The sequence below is a fragment of the Chinchilla lanigera genome, unplaced genomic scaffold (assembly GCF_000276665.1).
Source record: "Chinchilla lanigera isolate Chin_1 unplaced genomic scaffold, ChiLan1.0 scaffold00018, whole genome shotgun sequence".
In the NCBI taxonomy this organism is placed as follows: domain Eukaryota; kingdom Metazoa; phylum Chordata; class Mammalia; order Rodentia; family Chinchillidae; genus Chinchilla; species Chinchilla lanigera.
In genome coordinates, this window is record NW_004955419.1 from 3288711 (window position 1) to 3314269 (window position 25559).

A 25559-nucleotide genomic window follows, 5' to 3' on the forward strand; every position below is an offset into this window, starting at 1 on the left:
CAAAAAAAAAAAAAAAAAAAGTTTAATCAAAAGTAAAATGCACAAACTATAAAGTTTACCAATTAGGTGAGTTTTGAAGAAGACAGACACCTGTATAGCCCAGTCTCAAGTTACACCAGATAACATTATTCCAGGCAGGTGCTGTGCTGCTGAGCTATATCTCTGGCCTGGTAACATTATTCTAGAATGTTCCCTTCATACTCTTCTTTAGTTGATCCACTAATCATTACACCAAAGGCTACCACTCTTTTGCTGTAAATTAGATGGGCCTATTTGTGAATTTGAATCACACAATTTGGGCTCTTGTGTAAACCTTTCTTGATCAAGTATATTGTTCTTGAGATTCATCCATGGTATTTTGTGTATCAGGTTACTCCTCTTTGCTACTGAGGAATATTCCATTCTCCAAATATTCTACCTTTTATTTAAACATTCTCCTGTTGATAAACACCCAGAATGTTGTAAGTCATTGGCTACTATTAGTAAAGCTTTCATACAAACAAGAAGGCTTGTATAAGTATTGGTCATAGGGTTGGCATATGTTTAGTTTTTTTTTTTTTTTTTTTCTGGTACCGGGAGTCAAACTGACCACCTTGCGCTTGCCAGACAGGCACTGTGCCGCTGAGCTAAATCCCCAGCCCCCATATGTTTAGTTTGGTTAAGAAACTACTAGAACTTTTCTCAAAGTGGTTGTACCATTTTACAGTCCCACTAGCTGTGTATGAAAGTTCCGCAGTATCTTTGCCAACATTTGGTGTCCTCAGACTTTTCAATTATGACTATTCTGGTGGTTATGGAGTGTTATCATAGTTTTCAGTTTGCATCCCAAGAGTTACTGTTGATATTCAGTATCTTTTCACATGTTCATTGGCTTTATTTTATCTTGTTCTGTGGCTGGAAGAAATTTCAACTAATAAATTTATTTTTTCTTTGTTGTTTGTGTCCTTGTGTGTTATATAAGAATTCTTTCCCTGTCTCATGGTTACAGAGATTTTCTTCTAGGAGTTTTATGGTTTTAGCTATTACAGTTAGATATCTGGTCTCTTTTGAGTTACTTTTTATTTACTGTGAAAGGTAGGGTTAAAAAATTTTAATATGTGTCTTAGTTACTTTTCTTGTAGCCGAGACAAATACCTGACACCCAAAGTTAGAGGAGGAAGGGTTTATTGTAACTCATGGTTTGTAGAGGTTTTACTCTACAGTTGGCTGGCACCAAGGCAGGGTGGCAGGGCAAAGGGACATTGTAGAGAAACAGGTCATGGTAGGCAGAAGGCATTAAAACAGTGAAGCAGTAGCAGCAGCAGCAGCAACAGCAGCAGCCTGTCTCTCCCTTTAATCCCTCACAGGCTACCTGCCTTCTGGTTGGTGTCAACCATGCTTAGAGCACACCTTCTCATTACTCATACCCAGACACTCGTGAACTAATTTAGTAATCACACTCTTAACCTCAGCATCACATACTTAACCCCAGCATCACACACCCTAGATCCACCCACTTCTGCAAAGACCCACTTACGACTGCATGAGGCTTTGGGTGACATCTAGACACAAGCCATAAGGATATGAAAAGAATTTTTAATATGGTTATCTAATAGCATCTATACAACAGTGTACTTCCATTTTCTCCCTCCCATCCTCTGTACCTTTTACATAGACTACATACTATCTGATAGTTTGTGGTATTGAAGCATTGACAAGGTAACTATCTTTGAAAATTTTTTTTCAATGGAGAAACCTTTTTGTATGTAAATACCATTTCTGGCACTCTGTATTTCTGTGTATAGATTTAATTTTCCACCTGGTATCATCTTTCTTACTACAAAAGAATTCTCTTCACCATTTCTTATAATTCAGATCTGATGGTGATAAATTATTTTATTACTTACGTATCTCATGTTTTTATCTCATTCTAATTGATTGTTTTCAAAACATAAGTTATCTGAAAACATGTTGTTAAGCCCAATATGGCACATCTGTAATCCCAGCTACTCCAGAGGCTGAGGCAGGGGATTGCATATTCAAGGCCAGCCAGGGCAATTTGTGAGACTGTCAAAATAAAAAGAGACTGGAGATGTATCTCAGTGCTCCCTAGGTTCAACAGCCAGTGCCAAACAAACAAAAGAACATTTACTGATTTCTGATTCCTTTGTAGTCAGAGCATATACTCTGTTATTTGAATCCTTTTTGAGACTTATTTTACCCAGTATGTGTTCTGTCATGGTAACACTCTATGCATGCTTGAATTTTTTTTTTCAAGTCACATTGGTTTATAATGTTGTTTAAATTCTTGGTATATTCACTGATCTTGATTACTTCAAGTAATTGTTGCAGTGTGTAATACATGTTTTAATTTTCTTTTGCTGCTTTTAAGATTTTTCTTTATGTGCTGGTTTCTTATAATTGATTATGATGTACTTACTCTACACACTTACTGCAGTTTTCCTTCATTGTTGGTTTTTCCCAGTTTAGGATTTATCAGGCATTTTGGATCTATGTTTCATTGAAAGGTGTTTACTTCTGGGGCATATTTTCTTGAAGTTTTTGGGGATTTTTTGTTTTGAGACAGGATCTTGCTATGTAGCCCAGACCAACCTTGAACTCGCTATGTAGCCTAGGCTGCTTTGAATTTGCAGCCTTCCTGTTTCAGCCTCCAGAGTGCTGCAATTACAGGCAAGCGCCACTATATCTTGCTTTTTCAAGTATTTTTTCTTCCCTTTTCTCTCTTTCTGAAACGGTTACACACTGGTCACTGACTCATTTATTCTTTCTCTTTTTTTCCTCTTTGCATTTCACTTTTGACAGTTTATTTTGCTATTCCTTCAACTTTTCTAATCTTATGGAGTGTCCAGTTGGTCAATCTTGCTCAATTTTTCATTTTAGATGTTGTTTTTCATCTCTAGAAGTTGTAGTTGATAATTTTGAATATCTTCCATTTTGCTCATTCTATTTGTTTTCCTTTATTTTCTTGAAAGTATCTACTATATAAAATCCTTTTCTGTAAATCCTATATTGTTTACCATTTATAGAGCTATAAATAGTATTTCTTCAAATATTTGAGCAAATATATGTGTTTGTATTGTTTTTCACATCAGTTATGGGCCTTGTATTCCTGGTTTGTTGTACACCTATGAATTTTCTCATACAGTATGGAAAATGGGTGTTGTGAATTTTATGTCAAATTCTAGATTTTGTTGTCTTCCTTTAAAAAAGTGTGGACTGTATTCCTGGCAGAAATTAAAATACAGCACTTGGAAATCTCTTTTTGTCTTTCATAGCTTGTTTTTAAGCTTTTTGTAAATAGATTTACAGTAGTGTATAGTAATAGACTTAAGCTTAATATGAAAAAGAATCTCCCTGCCTGGTGGCACACACCTGGAATCCCAGCACTCAGGAGGCTGAGGGAGGAGGATTGTTTTGAGTTCAAGGCCAACCTGAACTGCATAGTGAGACCCTGTCTCAAAAAGAAAAAAAAAGCATCATTCACTTGGCATCTCTTTAACATATCTCCCATTTCAACACAATTCTATCTTCTGGAATATATTTCATCAACTCTGACATCATTTGGGCCTTTGTGAGCTGACAGAAGTGCTGTTTGTTTCTTTAGTAGTTCTGTTACAGTTGAATGGGCCAGTGATAGTCCAGGTCCTTGTATACGATGAGGAAAGAATTGCCAAGTGTACACCCAGTAGTAAATACCTGTAGTAAGTAGCTGCATTTATTGAAGATCACCGGAAAGGTAGCAGTAACAACAGAAAAAAAAGAAAAAGGGCTCTTAACTTAGGCTTTCAGAATTTAAAGGGCAGACACCTGTGCTTTCTGGTGCCTCCCACTTAATCTCCCTTGGCACCAGTACTCTGGTGCCTAAGGGACAGCGATCTCCTAGGCTTATTTTGTACCTCTTTTAGGATAGTGGAAACAGGAATGACTGATGGGTACTGTTTAGGGTTACATGGAGGGAAGGGAATGACTCACTCAGCTCCTTTGTTTCTAACTGTAGTAGTTCTTGAGCTTTCTTTTTTTATATAGTTTTGAAACATATTTTTGTCACTCCTCATAGTGTTACTGGGTGGCTTCTTATAAAAGTGGCTCACCACTGAGTTTGGAGTTGTTCGCCTTTCCTTCTGGAGCTAGATTCTATATTTGTCTCCTTTTGAACCAGTGAAATGAGCAAAAAGCAGTAGCAAAATGTATTTTAAAAAGTAAAAGTGAAGAATGAGGAAGAAACTGGCTCTGCAGAGCAAGCTTGGGCCAATGAAAAATCAAGATAAAAGAACACCCCGGAGGACACAGGGTGGGGTATGGTGAGGAAAGCCACTATAGTAAGCTCTGTGTCCTTTCATATTGTCCGAATTTTGAGGAAACCCATGAGAACTTATATATATGGGTCCTGAGAGGTAGTGCTGGGATCCCACCTCAGGCTGATGTCGAGTCCAGGCCATCCTACTGAAAACCGGCTCAAGTTCTCAGGGAGAAGTCCACAAGCAGGGCTTTGGGAGCTGTTCTCCACCTGTGTCGCAGGATCTTGTAATTAACAAGTCAAGCCTACTTTCTTAGCCAGTTTTGCCATGCCCTACTCGCCTATCTCAATAGGATTTGCTGTTTAAAATAACTTTAGGGGCTGGGGATTTAGCTCAGCGGCAAAAACGCCTGCTTGGCATGCGCAAGGTCGTGAGTTCGGTTCCCGGTACCGGAGAAAAACCAAAAAAATAAAATAAAATAACTTTATGTTGTAATGTGTAATGAATGAGCCCTAGAGGGACAGAGAAGTAATATTTCTTTTTTTCCCTTTTAAAAGATTTATTTATTTATTTTAAAAGAGATTCATTTATTCATCTATTTATTTATTTTTTTGGTGGTACTGTGAATCAAACTCATGACCTCGTGCTTGCCAGGCAGGCACTATGCCTCTGAGCTATATCCCCAGCCTAAAAAATTTTTTAGTACTAACGTTTAAATATATGAATTCTATTGGAGTTTTGATCATAATTGGGTTAACTCTCTATAACAGTTTTGGGAGTATGGCCATTTTCACTGTATTGGTTCCTCCTACCCAAGAGCAAGGGATATCTTTCCATTTTCTAATATCTGCTTCAGTCTCCTTTTTCAGAGTACTGTAGTTTTCAATGTGTAGAGGTCTTTTACATATAGAGGTCTTTTACATCCTTCATTAGCTTGATTCCTAGGTATTTCCTTTTTTTGGATGCTATCGTGAAAAGTGTTATTTCCCTAATTCCTCAGTGAGTTTGTTGTTCGTGTACAGGAAGGCTATTGATTTTTGAGTGTTTACTTTGTATCCAGCTACACTACTCTGAATTTGCTTATTCTAGCAGTTTTTTACTGGAGTTTTTGGGGTCTTCCATGTAGAGTATCATGTCATCTGCAAATAGTGATTGTCCCACCCCCTTGACCCCTGGGTTTGCCTTTGGTGATATTTGGGATTGCATCTTGCTTAAGTGTCTCTTCATTTTCTTTTACTTCTTTTTTGTTTGTTTGTTTAATTCCTGGGGTGATCTTTGTAAAAGCTGTTTAGAACAATTATTATTTTGGCTATAGTGGGACCGATAACAATAGCATAAAACACAGCCTAAAAATGACAAACTAAAGTAACCATTAATTTTCCACCTTTAACCATATGAACTAGATTTGTGGTTATATAACAAAGTCTAAAACAAAGCAGAAAATTGTATGCAGTATACAGGTCCTTGGTATGTCAGTGTTGCCCTCAGGGGTTAAGATTTAACATGGGTCAGGGAGAAAATAGAGAAGCGGAAGATGAGGAAGAGATTAGAAGGCTGGAGGACAAAGGGGGTTTATGCTAACTTTGGGAAACTGGTGCAGATTGGAGGAAGAAGAGGAAGAAATAAAAAGAGGAAATGAACAGAACCACAACCACAAAGTGGGTAGACGCTATGTTCACACTCATATATATATATATATATATATATATATATATTCAAAAAATACAAGTTCAAACAATGGAGAAAGGAAAGAAAAAAACCACAAACCTAAACAAAAGAAAAAAACAACAAAACACTCCCAAAAAAGGGCAAAACTACAACAACAACAAAAAGAGAGAGGAAAACAAAAAAACAGACAAAAGACAACAACAGCAAAAGCCCACTTCCAGGTTTGTCTCTGCTGTCACTGGTAAACAATGTATGGAGACAGTATCCTGATCCGTGCTGATTTATCCCACAGAGCCAGCGAGCCTGTACCCTCTGGTGGCTTGTAGAGGTCAGTGCAGCTTCCACAGGCCTGAGCCTAGCTGGGAGCTGCTAGATGGAGCCAGCAGCTGCTGAGTTCTGAGCTCTATTGGTCTCTTTCCAAAATGGTTCCCCACCAATCTTGAGTAGGACAGCTGAGCCCTCGGCACTCACCAGCAGTTAGTGCAGTCCTTCACATCCGCTGCTCCCCTCCACTTCTGTGTCTCTCCATGGAGGCCTCTAGGGTCCCCAGAACTCGCTGTGTCAGCAGGTTTGGACCCCTCCTCTCCTGCACTGTTTCCCTTCTCGGTGAGAGGGGCCCTTTGGTACCTCCTCCTCCGCTGAAGTTTCTCTCTTCACACTCCGTGGGCTTCAGTTCCTGCCTCAGTTCCTTGCTGGGTCTGGGGTAACTCACCACCCTCCTTCTTAACTTCCCCACATTGTTATATTCCACCATTTGGATGGCAGCTCTCGAGAGGTTCATTCTCTGCTCTTTAGCACTCTGCCATCTTGCCACTGATCTCTGAAATACTATATTTCTACCAAATTATCTCCTTTTATCTTTTGCTTTTCTCGTAATAGCTCCCAACTCTTCCACTAAGTCATTCATTTCTCTGATCTTTGGGATGTATTTGGCTTCTCCTGTAATTACCAAGGTCCTATAATTTCACCTTTTCAGTGCTTTGCATGTGTTTTCCTTCATTTTGTTTTCTACTATATCTATTCATTCATTTAAGCAATGCTTGTGCGGTGGTGCGTGCCTGTAATTCCAGCACTCTGGGCAGCAGAGGCAGAACGATCATAAGTTTTAGGCTAAACTGGTCAATTTAGTGAGAACCTCTCTCAACATTAAAATGGGCTAGGAGGAGCTGGAGATATATCTCAGCAGCATAGCGCCTGCCTGGCAAGTGCAAGGTCCTGAGTTCGATTCTTGATAGCAAAAAAAAAAAAAAAAAAAAGGGTGGTGGCTAGGGATGTAGCCTAATGCAAAGGCCCTGGGTTGATTCCCAAATATTGGGGGAGGGAAGTGTTTAAAATTTCATGTGTGTTAAGATTTTTTCCCCCAAGAAGAAGGAAATATATGGGACGGTTTCCAGGTGATACAGAGCATAGTGCCCAGCACAGAAGCCTCAGCAAGCATTTATGAAATAACTCAGGAATATATTAAGTTGGACCATATGAATGTGTCATTTTTAGAAGTCAAAATGGCAAAATGTTAATGATTATGTTCAACAAATACATTAATAGTAATTATACCAACCAATATGAATGAGAAAAATAAATACTGTTTCTCCTTAGTATTGTATCAATGCTGTATAGTACTTTTCTTCCTTTAGACTATAAAACTTGACTTTTTCTTTTCTTTGCCTACCAGGAAACACGAAATTACCCAGAATCATATCCACAGCTGCCAAGGGATGAAACAGTGGAGAATCCTCATCTCCAGAAGCACATTTTGGAATTAGCATCCATTCTGGATGTTCGAAATGTCTTCTTTGAAAATACCATAGATGACTATTAAATCACAAATCCTCTTGTTGAAACAATTTTTCATTTTCCACAGATTTTAAATGGTGCAGTTTTCTAATGTGACAACAGACACATAGTGTGTTACTTAGTTTTTATTTTTTAATTTAGGACCACCATTTTAAAGGCAAACTGAAAAAATGTTCAAACTTTTAGGGTAACTTTTAAAATGCAGTCTTTCAAGTCTTTTAAAAACTCAATTTTTATTTTTGGGTTTTGATTACCTCCAACATCCAATCCTATACTTAAATAGTCACCATTCTCACCCTGAGAAGAGTAAATTGTGTATTTTTGTATAATGAGAAAAATACAACTCCTATACTTGGACCTTAAATATCTGGATTTGGAAAATAGGTAATTGTTCATAATGATGAAACTGGCCAGCGTGGACTACTGAAAAGCAAGAACAGAGTCCTTCTGTAGTATTTCTTTTCATTCCAAATCAGTTGGTAAAAAAATGTGTGCTTCTTTGAAGTGTGATCCAAGCAGTTCCTAAAATCACTGAATACCTTTAAATACTGTCAAAAATTCAAAAGTGGTTGAGGATTGATTTTCATATAAAAGCTAACTCTTTTAGTTGGGACTTGTGATAAGTGAGTATTGTGTTATGAGATTTGTTTGCATATTTTGTTTTCTATTTAGTCTTTTCTGGAAATGAAAAAAAAACCCAAGTTTTAAATATTTCAGTAAAAAGTCAGATTATTGATTTCCTAATACAGTGTCTTCAGGAGGAATTCTACTTAATAACTGAATTTATAAGGTCAAATTTAAAAACTGTCTGGATTGATATCTGTGGCATATCGTATGGTTTCTTTTTGCCTAGTTCAAATTTATAAGACCTCAATATCAGAGAGAATAATTTTGGTTGAGGGTAACCAACATTATGAAACTTAAAGCAGAAGTTGATTTTGCATTGAGAATTTAGAAATAAGATTTGTTTAAAATTCCTGTACTTTATATTCATGCACCAGTTTTCTGTGATTTTTTTTTTAAAGTTTTCTATTATTTTAAGTAGGATTCAGAATATGTTTTTGTGTTTTATCGTTTCATCTCCTTCATAGCTTCACAGGCACTAGGTATGAAGGGTTTTCCCCCATCTTTTAATTGCACAGCATTCAAGTTCAGAAATCTGTCAGTCAATAGGCCTTCTTCCTAATTTTCTGCATGGGCTCAGATTCTACCTTTGGCAGTCCCAGGGGATATGAGTTGCTTCTAGTACCTCTTTTCTATGGTCTCTAGGGAAGTTTTACTGTAATGTTTGGCTTTCATTTCTTGCCTAGAGAATAATTTGGGTCTGAGTTATTCCTGTACTAGCTTCAGTCTGCTGATTTTTCATCTGAAGTCTTGAAATTAATGCTCTTAGGTTTAGGGCTCTTAGAGTGTTTCTTCACTTTTTAAAAATTATTATCATCATTTGCTCTTTCAAATGGTATTTCAGAAAGCTTGAAAGAAGCCTGTAAAGATTTCCTTTGCAAGTAGCTTGTTTTTCATTTTCCAATGGATTGCTTTCCTTTTCTTCAGTATCTTAACAAATTTCTTAGGTTTCCTTTCCTAACTGTCCACCTGACTGCAGTTATCTGGCATCCTCAGTTATCTGGCCTCCTAATCCAGTTCCCCTAAAGTTCTCTGCCAATTATTCTCCTACCAACACATTTTCCTGTTTTCTGATGTTTAAAATAATATTTATTATGCTGCGCTTTTATCCTCACCTGCTAAGCATGAGAAACACTGGTCTGAGAGCTAGGAGACCTGAGTTGTAACCTCGGATTTCCTAGGAAGTTCCCTTTGACAAATGTCTTCATGTTCTGCTTTTTAGTACTTCCATGTGTAACATGAAACAGTTGACCCAAGGTCTTTTCCAGTTCTGTGAGTGTACAACTTGGACTCATGGTTCCAAAGATTATGATTCCTCCATCTTACCACAGAAAACTAGTTTCTGTATTTTTAGTAGACACAGCATTCTTGAGATCATGATTACTTAAGTGACTGTTCAAGAAAATATCTGGGTAGGGCTGGGGATATAGTTCAGCAGCAAAAGTGCCTGCCTGGCAAGAGCAAGGTCCTGAGTTCAATTCCCAGTACCAAAAAAAAAAGAAAATACCTGGGTATCACTTAGCTGTTTGAGAGACTATTTCAGAGGTAGATGGTCATGCAGAAATTAAGAGCTTTCACAATTAGAAACATGCCTATTTTAGAACTCACAATAGGAACTCTGCTTATGACATGGGCCCTTGAGCTGATAGTGAAATTCCTTACCAGTAGGTAGAGATCTAAAGTGGACTAACACCATCTTCAATGCTTGAAAATTCTAAACGACTATTGTTTTATCATGCCTTCAGAAAAAATGTTGATTGCACAGCCACTCTACTCCACATGTTTTCTGAGCATCGAGAAGCAAGGTAGACTGAAAAATTCTAGTCTTTAGAAGCTTACATTCTCAAAGAGAGAGTCAGGCAATAAATAGAAATTATTAGATTTATGTTAAAAAGTGATAAACAGGATGGAGAAATTTTGGGGCATAGGAAGGAAGATTTTTCATGATAGAAGAACAGTGTTTAAAAGAGATATGGAGATGGTAGCATATACCTATAATCCCAGCACTCTGGGAGGCTGAGGGAGGAAGATCTCAAGTTTGGGCCCAGCCTAAGCAACTTAGGACCATAGCAAGACCTTGTCTGAAAATAAAAAGAACCAGAGATGCAGCTCAGTGTGAAGTCCTTAGGTTCAGTTGCGAGTGCAAAAAAAAAAAAAAAAAAATCAAGGTTTGCGTCATTGAGGTCACATTTTCTCAAAAGCTTTATATTTTTGTCATTTATTTTTTACTATGATACTTTTAAATATGTACAGAGATTAGTGATTACTTCTTGTACTGTTCATTCAGCTTGTATGGTTTCAGGCATTTTAATCACAGAAGAAGAAATGTAAAAGGACAATCACCCACCCAGTGGGTTTAGTGCGACAATGGCAGAGTCTGTGTTTTAATTGCTTATCAGGCTTCTTCATACAAATTTCAAGCCCTATTCAATTTTAGAATTGATGAAAATGCAAATATTGGCACCAAGAACACAGTAACACAATGGGAAACAACTTTTTAATGTTCAAATTGCACAGATTCTCCATGGAGGTTCTGATGCAGTCACTGATCTCGCTTACTAATCATTGCAAAAAGCTGGGCAGAAGTGGGCACACCTGTAATCCCAGCTGCATGGGAGAGGTTGAGGAAGGAGGATCACAAGTGCAAGCCCCAGCCTGGGCAGCTTAGCAAAACTGTGTCTTAGAAGAAAAATTTTAAAATGGCTGGGGATGTAGCTTAATGGTAGAGTATTTACTTAGCATTTACAATGCCCTATGTTTAATCCCCAGTACCCAAACAAAAAAGAGGTAAAAAGTAGAGTAAATAAATTAGGAAACAAAATGGAAGAAGTCAGACACAAAACAAAATTGAACTCAATGGGCTTTTCTTTTTCTTTACCCTTACATTTCTGAAGTTGGAAAAGCAACTATTTTCCTTGTTTTACAGAAGGGAAAGCTCTGGTCCAAAAAAACTATCAGATTATTCATATAATGATAGAGCTAGAAGTAAAACTTGGATCTTCCAATCTGAGGCCAGTCTTCCCAGTAACTCAGATTACTTTCTATAATGAGCAAGAAATAAGTTATTAAAGGTTTATGTCTTGTACATAGCAATTTTTTTTTTTGAGACAGGGTCTTGCTGTGTAGTTTAGGCTGGCCTTGAACTTGTAGTGATCCTCTTGCCTCACCCTCCTGACTGCTGGGATCATAGGCATGCCCCACCACGCCTAGCACTCATCAGTTATTGAAACCAGTGAATTAGCTCTAGAAAGTTTTTCTTTCTTGGGGGCTGGGGATTTAGCTCAGCGGCAAAGCGCCTGCCTGGCAAGCGCAAGGTCGTGAGTTTGGTTCCCGGTACCGGAGAAAAACCAAAAAAAAACAAAACAAAAAAAAGATTTTCTTTCTTAATTATGAAAATCTGGTTTAAATCAGTATATATTCTTTGTATATATGTGTTTTTCTCATAGAAAGTGGTGCTTTCAAAGTCTCTCAAAACACAGAGTTTACTGTATTTTTTACGTTTTTACCACATTGAAATTTTTGAGATTATAGAAGCAAACTGATGTTTTCCTGATGCAGGATCTAGATTTTATTTTCTTTTCCTCCATTTGTGGCTACTGCCCTTTCTTTTCTTTTTCTTCATGCAACTGAGTTCCTTGAAACAGATTAAGTGGTAATTGTATTGAATTCAATTCCAGTAGAAAGGAGGGTGAAGCCAGGCAAGGTAGATTTGCCTCTAATCCCAGAACTCTGGGAGCTGAGGTTGGAGAACTGTGAGTTCAAGCCAGCCTGGGCAATTTAGTGAATTTGTCAAACTTTGTCTCCAAATAAAAATTAAAGGCCTGGAGATATGGCCCAGTGCTGTGGCAGGTGGGGGTGGATAGCAGATCAAATTAGAGCTTTCTTTTGTATTTTTCTCCAAATTTGATTTCTGCCCCCTGTGATCTATCATCTTTCTGTCTCTGAGAAGTGGTTTGGACCCAATTGAAAAAGCTCATATTTATCCATAGAAATGAGTAATCAGCCTGCTATCCAGAGAATATTCTGGACTGGGAATACAGGAAGGGCCAAGATCTGCAAACTTGAAACTGCCAGTAATTCAGAATCACTTGACCACACTCCATAAGTACACGATTTGATATGGATAGGGATGCTTTGAGTCTCTTGGTGATATTTTGGGTGTTTATGTTCCTGTGTGTTTATTTGGAGAATATATTTACACTGAGGGCTCTCTTTTGACCTTATTTATTTAAAATTGTATTTTATTTTTAATGGCATGTGTATATTTTTGTGATGCTAAATGCAATCTCTGTGTATACTTTTTGTATATATGTGTACATATTTGTAAATATATTGGTTGCAGTGATGCAGTATGTGTATATTATACCCATACCCATTGTGGGCTGAATTTATTTAAGTTCTGTGAGGACATCCTAGTGGCATTGTTCATGCTGCTGTAATTAGGTTGTGGCTAGATCACATTCACAAGCCTCTATTTTGAGGGGCTTGTGTTGGGATAAAATGGGCTCATTTAGACTTGGAATTAATAAGACATTAACAGAAAGCTGGACATTCTTAGCTTTAAAATCATTTGCAAACTTCCATTTAAACTGATGATTAATGATATAAACTTGGAAAACCTAAGTATGTGAAACTGAGACACTAACAAGTTCTTAAGCTGTTTTAGTCATTTATTTTCTTGACCCATATTTGAATATTATTATGGAGTAGTAAATTATTTATATTATATTCAAACTGTCAAGGGGCTATGAAAAAATTACTCAAATCACATTCAAAGTAGAAATGTCTTTTAAGTGGGGAAACTATGTTCCTACTTGTCATTTCAATACCTGATAATTTTAATTTTGGAATAAAAATTTATCAATGTGCTTCATTTTATATGTGTCTCTATGAGGCAGAAAAGGGGGCATTAGCTCGTGAAGGCTTAACCTAGGTGGGGTAAGACTTAATGAGGAATAGGCTGTTAGTCTGTATATTTGCAGCAGCTGTGGTTTAGTGCTGTCTTAACATTTCCAACTGTACACTTTTTGTATTGGAATTGCACATCAAAGATGAGTATGCTCTAGCTGGGGCTGTACCTCAGCAGTAGAACACATGCCTGGCATGCTTCAGCCCCTGGGTTTGATCCCTAGCACCACAAAAAAATAAAAATAAAAAAAATAAAGTATGCTCACTCGAGAAAATGTTCCCAGTGAATAAAATGCCTCCAGTTGTATTCCTGATCTCTATAAGACCAATTATGTTTCGCAATTTGACACGATGTAGTTTTTAATATTAGGTGCATGGTATGCTGTAAAAATCTGGGCCTTCAAACCTCTACCAAGGGTAATAGAATTGGGGAGGATACAATTATAGAAAATATGTGCAGTGCCAATTTGTGAATTTATGGGATATTGCAGAGTATCAATGTTTGGCTACTCTTGTCTGCAGTTGACATGTATATTTGCATGAACGATTATAAGAGATGTTTAATATACACTTAGTACATTCACTGCAGAAATTAAGTACAGGTTATTTTTGCATGATAAAGTATAACTGCAAAGTAACTTTTTACCCCATTCTTCTGATTAAATCTATCTGATCCAACATTAAATTATTGTAAAATAAAGTGAGAAATTAAGTCAGTATTACCACCCTCAAATGGTTACATTTGCTGCCCCACTGTATTTTTGGTAACACAGCTAACTATTCGTAATACATTTCAATTACTGTATAGTGTTAAATTTAAAATTATAGGCTTTTTCTAAATATTAAAATGCAGTAGTGTATTATTTCTGATAAATCACTGAAAATGTCCATAGGGTATGATGTTTTGTTTTAGTAACCAAATCATTATTTGCTGTTGTAGAATAGCAGAGCAGATAGTATGCTATCTCAAATTCATAGAACTGACTCAGGCCTGATGTGGACATTAATTTGAGGAAAGCAGCAATAAAGTGTGCATTAGATAAGATTGACACTGTGGATATGACCTTTGACCCTACGGATTGTAAAGACAGTAAATCTGCAGTTGAATAATATAGAAACTGTTGAGAAAACCTAGCCCTGGCCTCCCATTTGTCAGTACTCTTACACAGTGAGACTGTGCCAGGACTCCCAATCTTTCCTGGATACTGGGACCAGTTTACTTTAAAAAAAATAAAAAGTAAATCATTTTTTCTAAGTTAGAATTTGAAAACATACTATATCCCAGCTTCACTGAATTTTGAACACAGAATCTTATTGAAGCATACCTTGTATTTAAGGGAAATGATCTGTGAATGAAAGCAATCACCTATTGACAGGAAAGGTATCAGGAAGGTGTAGAGGGATATGCACTTAACTAGGTGAAGAAATGTATTAAGTATAACTAATTGGCTAGTGCCATAGAAATATTTTCTTTGGATTTCTGTAAATATAAAATGTTTGCTTAAGCTAAAATTGGTATTTTTTACCTATTACTTAAATAGGTATTTTTACCTATTAATTAAATAGGTATTTTTTACCTATTACTTTGGTGTAATATTGACTTTCGAGAAGAATTCCATTTTTACATGATATTGTCACTTAATCAGTACCATTTCCTAATTTTAAAATATTTCTGTTATTTTTTATGGTTTTTAAAATTATTTTTAATCAGACCACTCTAAGTGTTTTTCTTAGAAAACACAATTGAACAGTAGATTCAGAGTTTTCTGATAGTTTGAAGCACATTATATTACATATTCACTTAGTCAAGCCTGAATATCATCATAGAACAGACTGTACATTGGGAGTATTTTCCTATTTTAGGGGACAATTCCAGTCTATATCCTAAGACAATCATATTATTTAGGTGTAATATTGTTGTAAAGACATTGGTAATTTTAGGTTTTACGTTTTTATTTTTCTCATAGGCTTGTGGAATGAAAATGATAGGCCACATTGTCACTTTTTGACATAAATAATTAAGGCTAGCTTTCTTATAGGTCTGCAGTAAAAGGTATTTAAATTTTTATGTATATCACTAGTATTTTCTCACTTGAAACTGTTGTGAATGTCCACTTGTCTCTGATCAAATTTGAGATTTGTAAACATTACAATTTGAACCATAAATTTCCTCAGACATCAAAGCAGTATGAGTAACTATTGTAAAATATGAAATGATATATGATAATCCCCAAGTAAATATTTCCAAACTATGGAGAAATAACCACTGTATTTTTTCAAAATCCTATTCCTACCCTCTTTTGCATGCTATTTTTTTTCTAAATTAAAAATATGCAGGAAAAATTGCTTAAATTAGCACTGTAAGAATTTTTAGTAATATTTCCTGAAGAATGGGTTGTCTTTAACTCTCATTTATTATAGCATTATTAAAATGACCTCTTAATAGTTCAGTAAAATAATTTAGAACTTGAGTTTTATGTCTTTTTATAGTTACCTGAATGCATTCCTTTTGCCAAATAGACCATATCATTAGTTTTCCAACCATTTTTTGTTTTTAATAAACCTTGCTGTTCAATTATCAGAGAGTCCTATGTTTTGCAGGATTCTTCTAGTTGAGGTAGAAAGGTCTTAGATAATAGCAAAGGGAAATACAATGTCCTAACATTTCCACAGTAGAGGTTACACATGAAATTTGTCCAAATAGGTTATCTCATTTGTGTAGGTCCAGTATAAATAGTGCTTGCATTAATCAAATCAGATAAAGCAGTTACAAATCATTTTTTACTTTGCTCCAAAGATTTTTGTAATTTCAGGCCACTTTAGCATTTTCTCTGAAATGTTTCCATTGTAAGGTTGACTATCCTTTTTCTTTATTCAAAGCATCACAAAAAGTCAAATAGGAGTTAAAATAAGTTGATTTTTTTTCCCCTTGAAAATAATGGTGAACCTATTGTCTGTATTGTGATTATTGGGCAAAAATGCACTTGTTTAAATCATAGCAGAAATTACACTTGTTTAAATCATAGCAGAAATTACATATGATTACTTTTTAGTGGTGTGAAATATTTTTTAAAAATTGTGCTTGTAACTGAAATGTTATAGAACTGTAACATGATAGGGACTGTAGAGTTATATTAGCTCTCTTCAAGAGATTGAAGCACAATTATTTTCATGTAACAATCCTTATCCAAGTGCTGCTAATCTGTCATGCAAATAATGAAGCTACTTGGTTGCCTATCTAGCTATTCACTGATCACTAATCTTGGAGACATAGTCTCGTTCATTTGTATTAGTTTGGGTATTGTGGGTTAATACTTTAGAACAAGATTCATCAACTCAGCTCTGTTAGTAAATCACTTGGTTTTATTAGATTTTATATGTGTTATCAGTAGAATAAATTTTGAAGGGGCTACTTATTACCAATGACTGTGGGGAAATTATATTGTTAGTATCACTTGAACATTTGTGATGTTGTAAAGTCTTGTCTGTTGGTGTTTCTCAGTTGCTTAAGCCATACATTGTCTTAAACAGGATTTTTTTGTTTCGTTCCTCTCCAGCAGTCTTTCTGCTTTGTTATGGTTAATACTTAATAGATTTTAGAAATTGAAAGGTTCTTGAGACATTTTATTTTCTGGAGTTCATCACATCTGGCTCTTATTTGATATGTAATTTGTTGTAAAAGATAGCAAGCCGCTTTCACTACTTCACTAAATGAATTTCAAAGTAAACACTGTGATTCTGCAGAGCAGATGCGGTAGGTAGGCTTTCCAGTTGTGTTTTCTTTTTTCCTATTACACAGTGCCTATCACCTTGAGGGCACTTAAATACTAGAGGAAGAAAAGTTAAAACGTTTCGATGTTTGTTAACATAAGATTACAGAATCTTTTGTTGTCAGTGTATTAAAGCAATTTTTGCATTGATAAATGTTCTCTAGGAATGTGACTACATTCATCAGGTGTGAACTCTTGTAAATGAATTTTGTATCTTGAATCCACGTATATATTAAGTGTATCATCAATATAAAAATAAACATTATTTGCTTAAAGTGTCGGGTACTTCAGTATTGTTGGCAAACTAAGGGCTATACTGTCACGTTTTGCGTCTTTCAGATGATGCCTCAGATAAATTGCACAGTTTTACGGGTTGTGGATTCCATGCTTATTTTAGTTTCTGGATTTCTTGTGCGTCCTGATTTCGACTTTTCCCTTTCCTCCTCTTAGTGGTAAGAACTGGGATGCTCCGAGGGAGTGACTGTTGAACAATCGGATGGAATCGGCTGACCCTCTTACTGCTGTTTGGTGAGGGACAAGTTCTTTAAAACAGAGTGGGTGGCTTGGGCTTGAGGAGCCGGGAGATCTGACTTAGATTACAAAATTGCAGTGTGACTTTGAACGAGGCAGTTTTTCCTCTTTGAACTTAATTCCTTTGTCATGTGGAGGTAGCCCCGGTGGGTAGTTCACGTAGTGAGCTGCCCGCCCCATCCTGGTTTTAAATGGCGGTGTATCAGGGTGCATTACATAACCAGGGGAAGGGTCTGGAAACTTTCAGTTGTACAGTGTGTGTACTGGGTTGCGATATAAAACATAACCGACAGGAGATCCTAGACACAAAAGATAAAACACTAGTCACAACTGGAAAACTGCCGGTTCTAGCTTCTGTAGGTACAGGCTTCCCAGGATTGCCACTACAGACTGACGAGCGGCTGCCCAGGGAGCAGACAGACGGGGAGGCGGGATGGCGCCACCATCCGGGAACAGCTCACGTTAGCCTGGGGCACCGACTGCCACGGGGTTCTTCCCATTTCTGCCACTTTGTATCACCCACTTAAAAGGGATGGCTGAAATGTTTGGGCGGTCCGCTCGCTGACGTGGCTAGCTCGCCTGCGGGACTCACCGGACAGGTACCCGCATCCGCCCGCAGTTCAAGTCCAACTACCTCCGGAGCCTCACGTAGCGGCGACGCGGCGCACATCACGCATGCGCCCGGCCTGCCAACCCCGCGCAGCCACTTCCGGCGCGCTGAGAACTTGCGGTTCCGGGTCGCTTCTCGGATCCCGGGCGGGTGGTGGGGGCTGGTTTGATGCTGCCTGGCGCTAGTGCGAGGCCCGGGAGGCGGGGCTCTGCCGGCTGCCCACAGAGCGGCAGGTGCGCGGGCTGGGGTTCCGGGGACGTAAGCAGCCACAGTTCTCTCGGTGGCTTCTGTCCCCCAAGCGGTGTAGACCGGGTTGCCCAAGACCCCAAGCGGGGGTTGGGGGGGACCGGGTGCTGAAAAAGCGACGGTGGGGACGGAGGCGGGCAGCCCCGGCCTGGGAATCTGGAGCCTGGCGTTCCGGATCCTCCCTGCGCGACCTTGGATAAGTCGGTCCTCACTGGAGCTCAGTTTTCTGCCTGTCAAGTTAGAGATGTCGGACACCCGGTCTCCCCCGAGCCTTTGACTGTTCAAGCAAGGGCGTGGCTAGAGGGAGTGGGATTCAAACTGCCCTGCTGGCAAGGGACCTTCGGACGTTAGGCATCTGCCTTTTACTCAACTTTGCCGTCCTTTTTCTCAGCGGCTGTGTTAAGACGAATCAAGATTATGAACAGACAGCCCAGGGTCTGGCCAGGTAAACAGCCTATGTGTGGACGTTAACAGAAATAAATTCCAGCCCCGGGAAACCTTAATCTCATTCAAGTTATTTTGTTCAGGGTTCCGTGAAGAAGTGAATTTAGGCATCTCCTGCAGTGAGTGATTTTATTTTATGTCTCTGTAAGTGAAGCTCTTAGATCACAAATTCATGGAAGATCAGGAAGAGGGAGGATAGCCCACTGAGAGTTACGGTGTTGACAAGTTTTCTTTCCCCACTTAATCCTGGCTCCCTCCTCTTTCTCCACTTGTCACTTCCATCCCACATTGTGGCTTTACACTTGAAATGTCCAATCCATTTTATCTTTGTCTTCATACAGGGCAGAATGCACTGACATCCAGGCTGTTTTAGAGCTAGTAGATAAGCCAGGTGAGTAAGAGATTTACGGACATGGAAGGTAAAGCTTTTGAAAAATTTAACAAATGTAATGGGTGATTTGAAGGAGTAAGAAATCATCTGTAGATCTTAAAATTTAGGTCTCCTCCACAAAAACATGGAAAGTTAAAATTGGAACTAGAATGTCAGTGTTTATATTCACTATCAGGGAGAAGAGATGTTTTGAATCTTACGTTAAATATCATGTCAAACATTCTGAAGAAAATAATTTTTTTTTTTTTTTTTGTATCGAGAATTGAACTCAGGACCCTGCACTTGCCAAGCAGGTGCTGTGCCACTGAGCTATATCCCCGGCCCTGAAGAAAAGAAATTGTGTTTGGGGTCATTGTATCAAAATGAAAGCAAACCACCGAGCAATTTCATGAAAGATTAAAAGATACCTGATAGGTACCAGTTTATTGTAATTGAGTAGCTTGCCTGTTCTTTTGTAGGTTATAATTTTTTTTCCTAGGAAACAGCTGATTGCAAAACATCTGGAACATTAGAATGTTACACCTTTTCCTCACACTGAGTGACATATGTTTGAAATGCCTTAACTTTGACTAAACTTACTACTGTGGGGAAACATTAAGTCATGATTTTGTAATGTTAACCTGAAAACTTTTACCACATGTGTTATATGCCGGTGTGGTGTAATTTTTTTTAAAAAGTTGCGATTTGTGAATCAGAGAGTTTTGTATTCAGACACTAGCCCTGCTACTTACCCACACTGTCACTGGCAGGTTTTTTCACCTCTTTGACAGCTGCATTTCCTCATGTCTCTGTGCAACTGAAGCACCTGAGTGCTTTGTAAATATTAAGTAATTGTATTCTATTAAGTACACATTTAAGTTGCAAAACTTAATTTTGAAACCTGAAGTTTAACAAGTCAGGTGTGAAATCCTTGTAAATCAGTGAAATCCTTGAAATCCTTGTAAATCAGTGTTTAACGTAGAGCTGTTTCTTTCATCTGATTCATAGATACTGTGTTGCCATAGACCTGGGTCCACATTTAAGTGGAAATTCATCTAACTTGGGTCTCTGAAACATTTTAGACACCAGTATCTGATCCCAGTCCCTGAGGATTACTGCAGTAGTTCAAAAGCTTGTCTTTGGTGCAGAATAGCCATACAGCAAAAATGTTTGCAAAATTAAAGAAGAAAATTGCAGAAGAAACTGCTGTGGCTCAGAGGCCAGGAGGTGCTACTAGGATCCCACGGTCAGTGAGCAAGGAATCCGTGGCATCAATGGGAGCTGACTCAGGAGATGACTTTGTAAGTATCCTCTCCAGTTTTGAATATTTGATGATCTCAATGTACTTTTTAAGTAATATTGCAGTGAATACTTTCAGTAAATATTTTTAAATTGTATGATTATGTCATGCCTTTTGTAGTTTATAGCAGGATAAGACCCTGCACATCTGCTTCTGTACTCCTTTTATTAGGAGACTTTTTGTCAATATTTGGTTTTTTAGGGGGCTGGAGATTTAGCTCTTCGACACAGCGCCTGCCTGGCAAGTGCGAGGTCGTGAGTTCGATTCTTGGTACCGGGGTGGGGGGGGAATGTTTGGTTTTTTAATGCTTAAAGTAGTTTTCTTTTTCTTTTCCATGAATCTTTTCCCATATTCTGGACATTGTCCGTTGTATTATCTTCCATCTATACAGATTGTGCTTCTTTTAAATTTCAGTCTTTCAAAGTGTCTGGGCTTAGTTTTTCTCCAGGCACATACATTTTTAAGTCATTATTACTTAATATGGCCTGTGATTTGTGGCATGGTATTAGCCAGACACACTGTTCTATTGGACAGATTCATTGATGGCACCAATAACGAAAGTATGTCACCTTGTTTGTAAAGTGTCTTTGTGTTTGATAAGATTTTAAAAAGTGAGAATGCTGTTATATTAGGGAAATAGTGTGTTTAGGGATTAAAATGTGTCTTTGGCATACAGCAGCATCTTTATAATTTAGATGACTTTAAAAATCATAATAATTTTATATATATAAAGGACCAGGGATATAGTTCAGTGGCACAGCACCTGCTGGGCAAGCATGAGGTCCTGAGTTTGATTCCTGGTAAAAATAATAATAATAATTTATATATATATATATATTTATATATATATATAGTATGTGAAGTCTAAAACATACAGTAAATTTGACACCCATCCAGAGAAATAAAACATTATCAATATTGCTGAAGCCACTTACAATTTTCTCCCTTCTGGATAATCCCATCCTATATTTAGTGCTCATCAGTCCCTTGGGTTTTAAAACGTCTTAACAGACACGTTGCATTTGTAAACAATTTACTGTTTAATACTGCTTATGTTTGAACTTTACAAAAATGGTAAATCTTAAGTCTTCTTGTACTTAATCTTTTTAACTCAACATGTTTCCACAAAACGCCTGTGTTCCGTGAAACTGTGGTTCATTTATTTTTACTGCTGTGTAAGATCCCAGCATTTGAAAAGGCCGTAGTTTGTCTCTGTCTCTTCCTAGTGATAGACATATGAGTTGTTTCTGTGGTCAGATGACTCCTCCTCTCCTCCTTTCTTTCACTATTTAAATCCCAGGTCATGTTACATGGCAGAGCTATTAGGTTATTAAAGTGGAGCAATAAGATGACAAGATCTAGATTCTCTTGGCTTCTATATTTAACAGCAAATATAAGTGAACCTTTGATCACCAAGCTCGAGAATATCATTTTCATGTTGAGTTGCAGAGCAGAAGGGAAAGCAAATCTGATCCTCATTCCCAGTGGCCAGACCCTTATATCCAACTACATGTGCTTCTCCAAACACATACCTTCCCTGTGGCATCTCAGATTCTAAATGAACAACACTGAATTCAGTAACTTCATCTCTCAGTTGCATCTTCATCTTCCCAAGTCACCAACCAGAACCAATGGAGGCTTTTAGAATCCTTCTTTCCTTTCTTACTGGCTAATCAGTCAAAAGTGCTAAGGAATACCCCAGCCCTTTTATATTTTATTTTGAATCAGGATCTTGCTGAGTTGCCCAGGCAATGCTCAAACTTGTGACCCTTCTGCCTCAGCCTCCCAGATAGCCAATATTAGCCATAACATCATTGACACTTCTTCGAATGCAAATGATGCAAATATAGATCTACATGGTTGATCAGAATGATTCCAGCAAACTGTATAGATTCTATGATTTTATATCATTTGAAACCAAATAAAATATATATATAAAGTCAACATGGTAGGAGAGGTCCCAGTTGCTCCAGGACTGCATGGAGCCCAGGCAGTGTTTAACAGTCTGTGATTCCACATTTACATGCAGTCTATAAAAAGCTTTAACTGGTGAACTGTTGAAGTGTATGTGGTTTTAGTGAGTGCCTTGCCACACCTTTGCCTTGGCTGTCTTTCTCTTGTGGACAAATGTAGCTCCTTGCTTCCAACAGCTCCCCAAAATGATATTTCTAAAAGCAGATCTGTTTTTATTTCTTGGTGTTAAAAACTCAGTGGCTTCCTTGCCACTTTCAGGATGCTGTGCAAGCTCATTCTAGTGTGACGGTAAGCTGCCGTGGTCTTCTCACAGCTTACCTGCACAGCCTCATCTCACTTAACTTTCTTATAACCTGTACTTAGAGCCAGATTGAATTTATTGAACTTCCTGGAATGGACCATATTACTTCCTGCCCACAAATGTTTTCCTCTGCGATTATTCTCTCTGGACTATCTCCTGTATTCCACGCCTGTATTCCTGTGAAATACTCTTGTGTACCCTTCAAGACTCAGCTCAGTTGTGATTCCAGGAAGACTCCTTGACCCGGCCCTTCTCACAGCGAGTGTAGTGCTTTGTCTTCTGCTCACCTCAGTACAGTGCATTATGCTGCGTTAGTAGTGACACCTAGCTGATGGTCTCTACCACTGAAAATGGGAGTTTCATGAGAGGCAATGAAGTAAAGCCTTTAGGAACTCAGTCAGGATATAGGGTCAGACCTGGGTCATTATTGCGTGACTTTGCACTAATTCCTTCATTTTTCTGTGCCTTCATTCTACACAGCTGTAAAGTAAGGGTAGGAACTATATCTGTCTTTATGAAAATATGCATGTCACCCCAGGTTCAGTTATTCACTAGAACTCCCAAAGCTCAGTGTATACTTTCAGTTGTTATCATTTATTACAGTGGACAGCTGCAAAGCACAGTCCGAAAAGAGAAGAGTGTATAAGGTAAAGCCTGGAAGAAACCAGGCCGAAGCTCCAACTTCTGTGGTGTTATATAGAACATGCTTAACTCCCACAGCAAGGAATCGTGACAAAACGTGTATAATGGGAAGCCCACTAAAAACTTAGTGTCCCGAGTTCTTACTGGGAGCTGGTGGTGCAGACATCTTCTGCATAACATGTACCCTGATTCCAGATTCCACAAGAAAAGGAGTGCTGGGATTGCAAGCGTGAGCCACCATACCCTGCTAAAATCATTCGTTCTTGTCAGGAATGGTAGAAACCCTCCAAAAATCTCAGTTCCTAGATGCCAGTCCAGGACCAAGCTTACAAGAAGACTTTTCTAAGGGTAGCAGTCTGCAATGTTAATCTTTTTCATAGTATATAAAAGACTCAGCATAGTGCCTGGGTCTTAGGGAGCATTTCATGATTACAGTAGTTGCTGCTGTGGCAGCTGTTCTAATGAGGGCCTCTTTATTTCACCACTATTACTAATGTTTACACAATGCTAAGGCTCACCAACAGTAATGATTGTAACTTCTTACACTATTATTGCTATGGTCTGAATGTTTATTCCCCCTCCATGCTTCTCTAATGTGTTGGTGTTAGGAGGTAGGACCATTGAGTGTTGATTAGATCATGAGTCTGGAGCCCTCAGGTTTGGGATTAGTGCCCTTATAAAAGAACCTCATACTGCTGACTTGCCCCTTCCACCATTTAGGGTACAGCTAAGAGGTGCCATCTGTGACCCAGAAAGTGAGCCCTCCCCAGACACTGAACTTGCCAGCACCTTGATTTTGTACATCCCAAGATGTACAAAACTAGAACTGTGAACAATAAACTTCTGTGGCTTATAAACTTTCCAATTTAAGGTATTTTGTTATAGCAGCCTGAAAAGATTAAGAGAACTAGCAATGGATGACACATTGAAACTACTAATGGGCCAGGGATATAGCTCAGTAGCATAATTGCCTGCCTGGCAAGCGCAAGGTCCTGAGTTCGATTCCCAGTACCCAAACAAAAAAAAAAGGCAACCTTTCGCGGGCATGGTGGCGCACCCCTGTAATCCCAGCACTCGGGAGGCTGAGGCAGGAGGATCATTGTGAGTTTGAGACCAGCCTGGGCCACAAAGTGAGCTCAAGACCAGCCTGAACTGCATAATGAAACCCTGTCTCAAAAAGACCAAAAAAAAGAAACTACTAGTGTACCATGCTCCTTTTTATAAATTTGACAAGTATTGATTTATTTAATCCTCATCACAGCTCTGTGAGGGAGATAGTGTTCGCTTTTACAGATTAGGAAAGCAATAACCAGGGAAGTTGAGTAATTGGCTCAGGTTCTTACAGTTTATAAGCAGTGAAAACTGGAGGTGGTGGTGCATGCTTGTAATCTCAGCACTCAGGAAAATAGTAACTTCAAGCCCAGCCTGGGAAATGTAGCAAGATCCTGTCTCAGAGAGGGTAAGATAACTGAGTGCAAAGCACTGGGTTTGGCCCCCAGTACTACCAAAAAAAAAAAAAAAAGGTAATAAAACTACAATTTAAACCCAGGTATTTTGACCCTAGTCTCTATTCTTACCTCAGTAAATATTGAGCAGGCAAGGAAGCTGCTGGACCAGTTAATAAATATTTCAAGTGAATTGGAGCCAGGTGTGGTGGCCCACACCTATAATCCCAGCATTCAGGAGGCTGAGGCACAAGGACCACAAGTTTGAGGCTAGCTTTGACTAAATAGTTATTTCGAGGCCAGTCTGGACTATGTAGTGAGACCCTGACTCAAACACAGAACAAAAAAAATGAATTGAAACTGTTCAACCACTGTAAAACAATTTGAGGGATAAAATGGAGAAGTGTGATTGAAGAGTGGGTATTAGATGGTATTTTAGGGGCTGGGGATTTAGCTCAGCGGCAAAGCGCCTGCCTGGCAAGCGCAAGGTCGTGAGTTCGGTTCCCGGTACCGGAGAAAAACCAAAAAAAAAAAAAAAAAGATGGTATTTTAAATTTTGTTAGCTGTAATAATGATATTGTGGCTATGAAGAAAAATTTCCTTATTTTTTATAAATGTCTATCAAAGTATTTGGGATGAAATATCATACCTGTTATTTTAATTACTTCTCAATGTAAGAGTTGATGAAGCAAAT

General features: G+C 38.2%; 2 protein-coding genes across 10 annotated transcripts in view; both read left to right on the forward strand.

Moving 5' to 3' along the window:
- The window catches only part of Scai (suppressor of cancer cell invasion), a 158716-nt gene extending 150966 nt beyond the window's left edge, over positions 1–7750 (forward strand). For all 3 annotated transcript variants that reach the window (XM_013513153.1, XM_005382478.2, XM_005382479.2), the window contains one exon: positions 7579–7750. In XM_013513153.1, the coding sequence (XP_013368607.1) occupies positions 7579–7725 (147 nt within the window). In that variant the 3' untranslated portion in view covers positions 7726–7750. The remainder of the gene's footprint in view (positions 1–7578) is intronic.
- Positions 7751–11640: 3890 nt separating this feature from the next.
- The window catches only part of Golga1 (golgin A1), a 60145-nt gene continuing 46226 nt past the window's right edge, over positions 11641–25559 (forward strand). For 2 of the 7 annotated variants that reach the window (XR_260603.2, XR_001233577.1), the window contains exons 1-3: positions 18384–18834; positions 19175–19224; positions 20286–20504. Coding sequence is in view for 5 of the 7 variants with exons in the window: in XM_013513149.1 (XP_013368603.1) it covers positions 20370–20504 (135 nt within the window). In the remaining 2 variants the exon portion in view is untranslated. The other 5 variants (XM_005382475.1, XM_013513149.1, XM_005382476.2 and 2 more) reach the window with 5 other exon arrangements.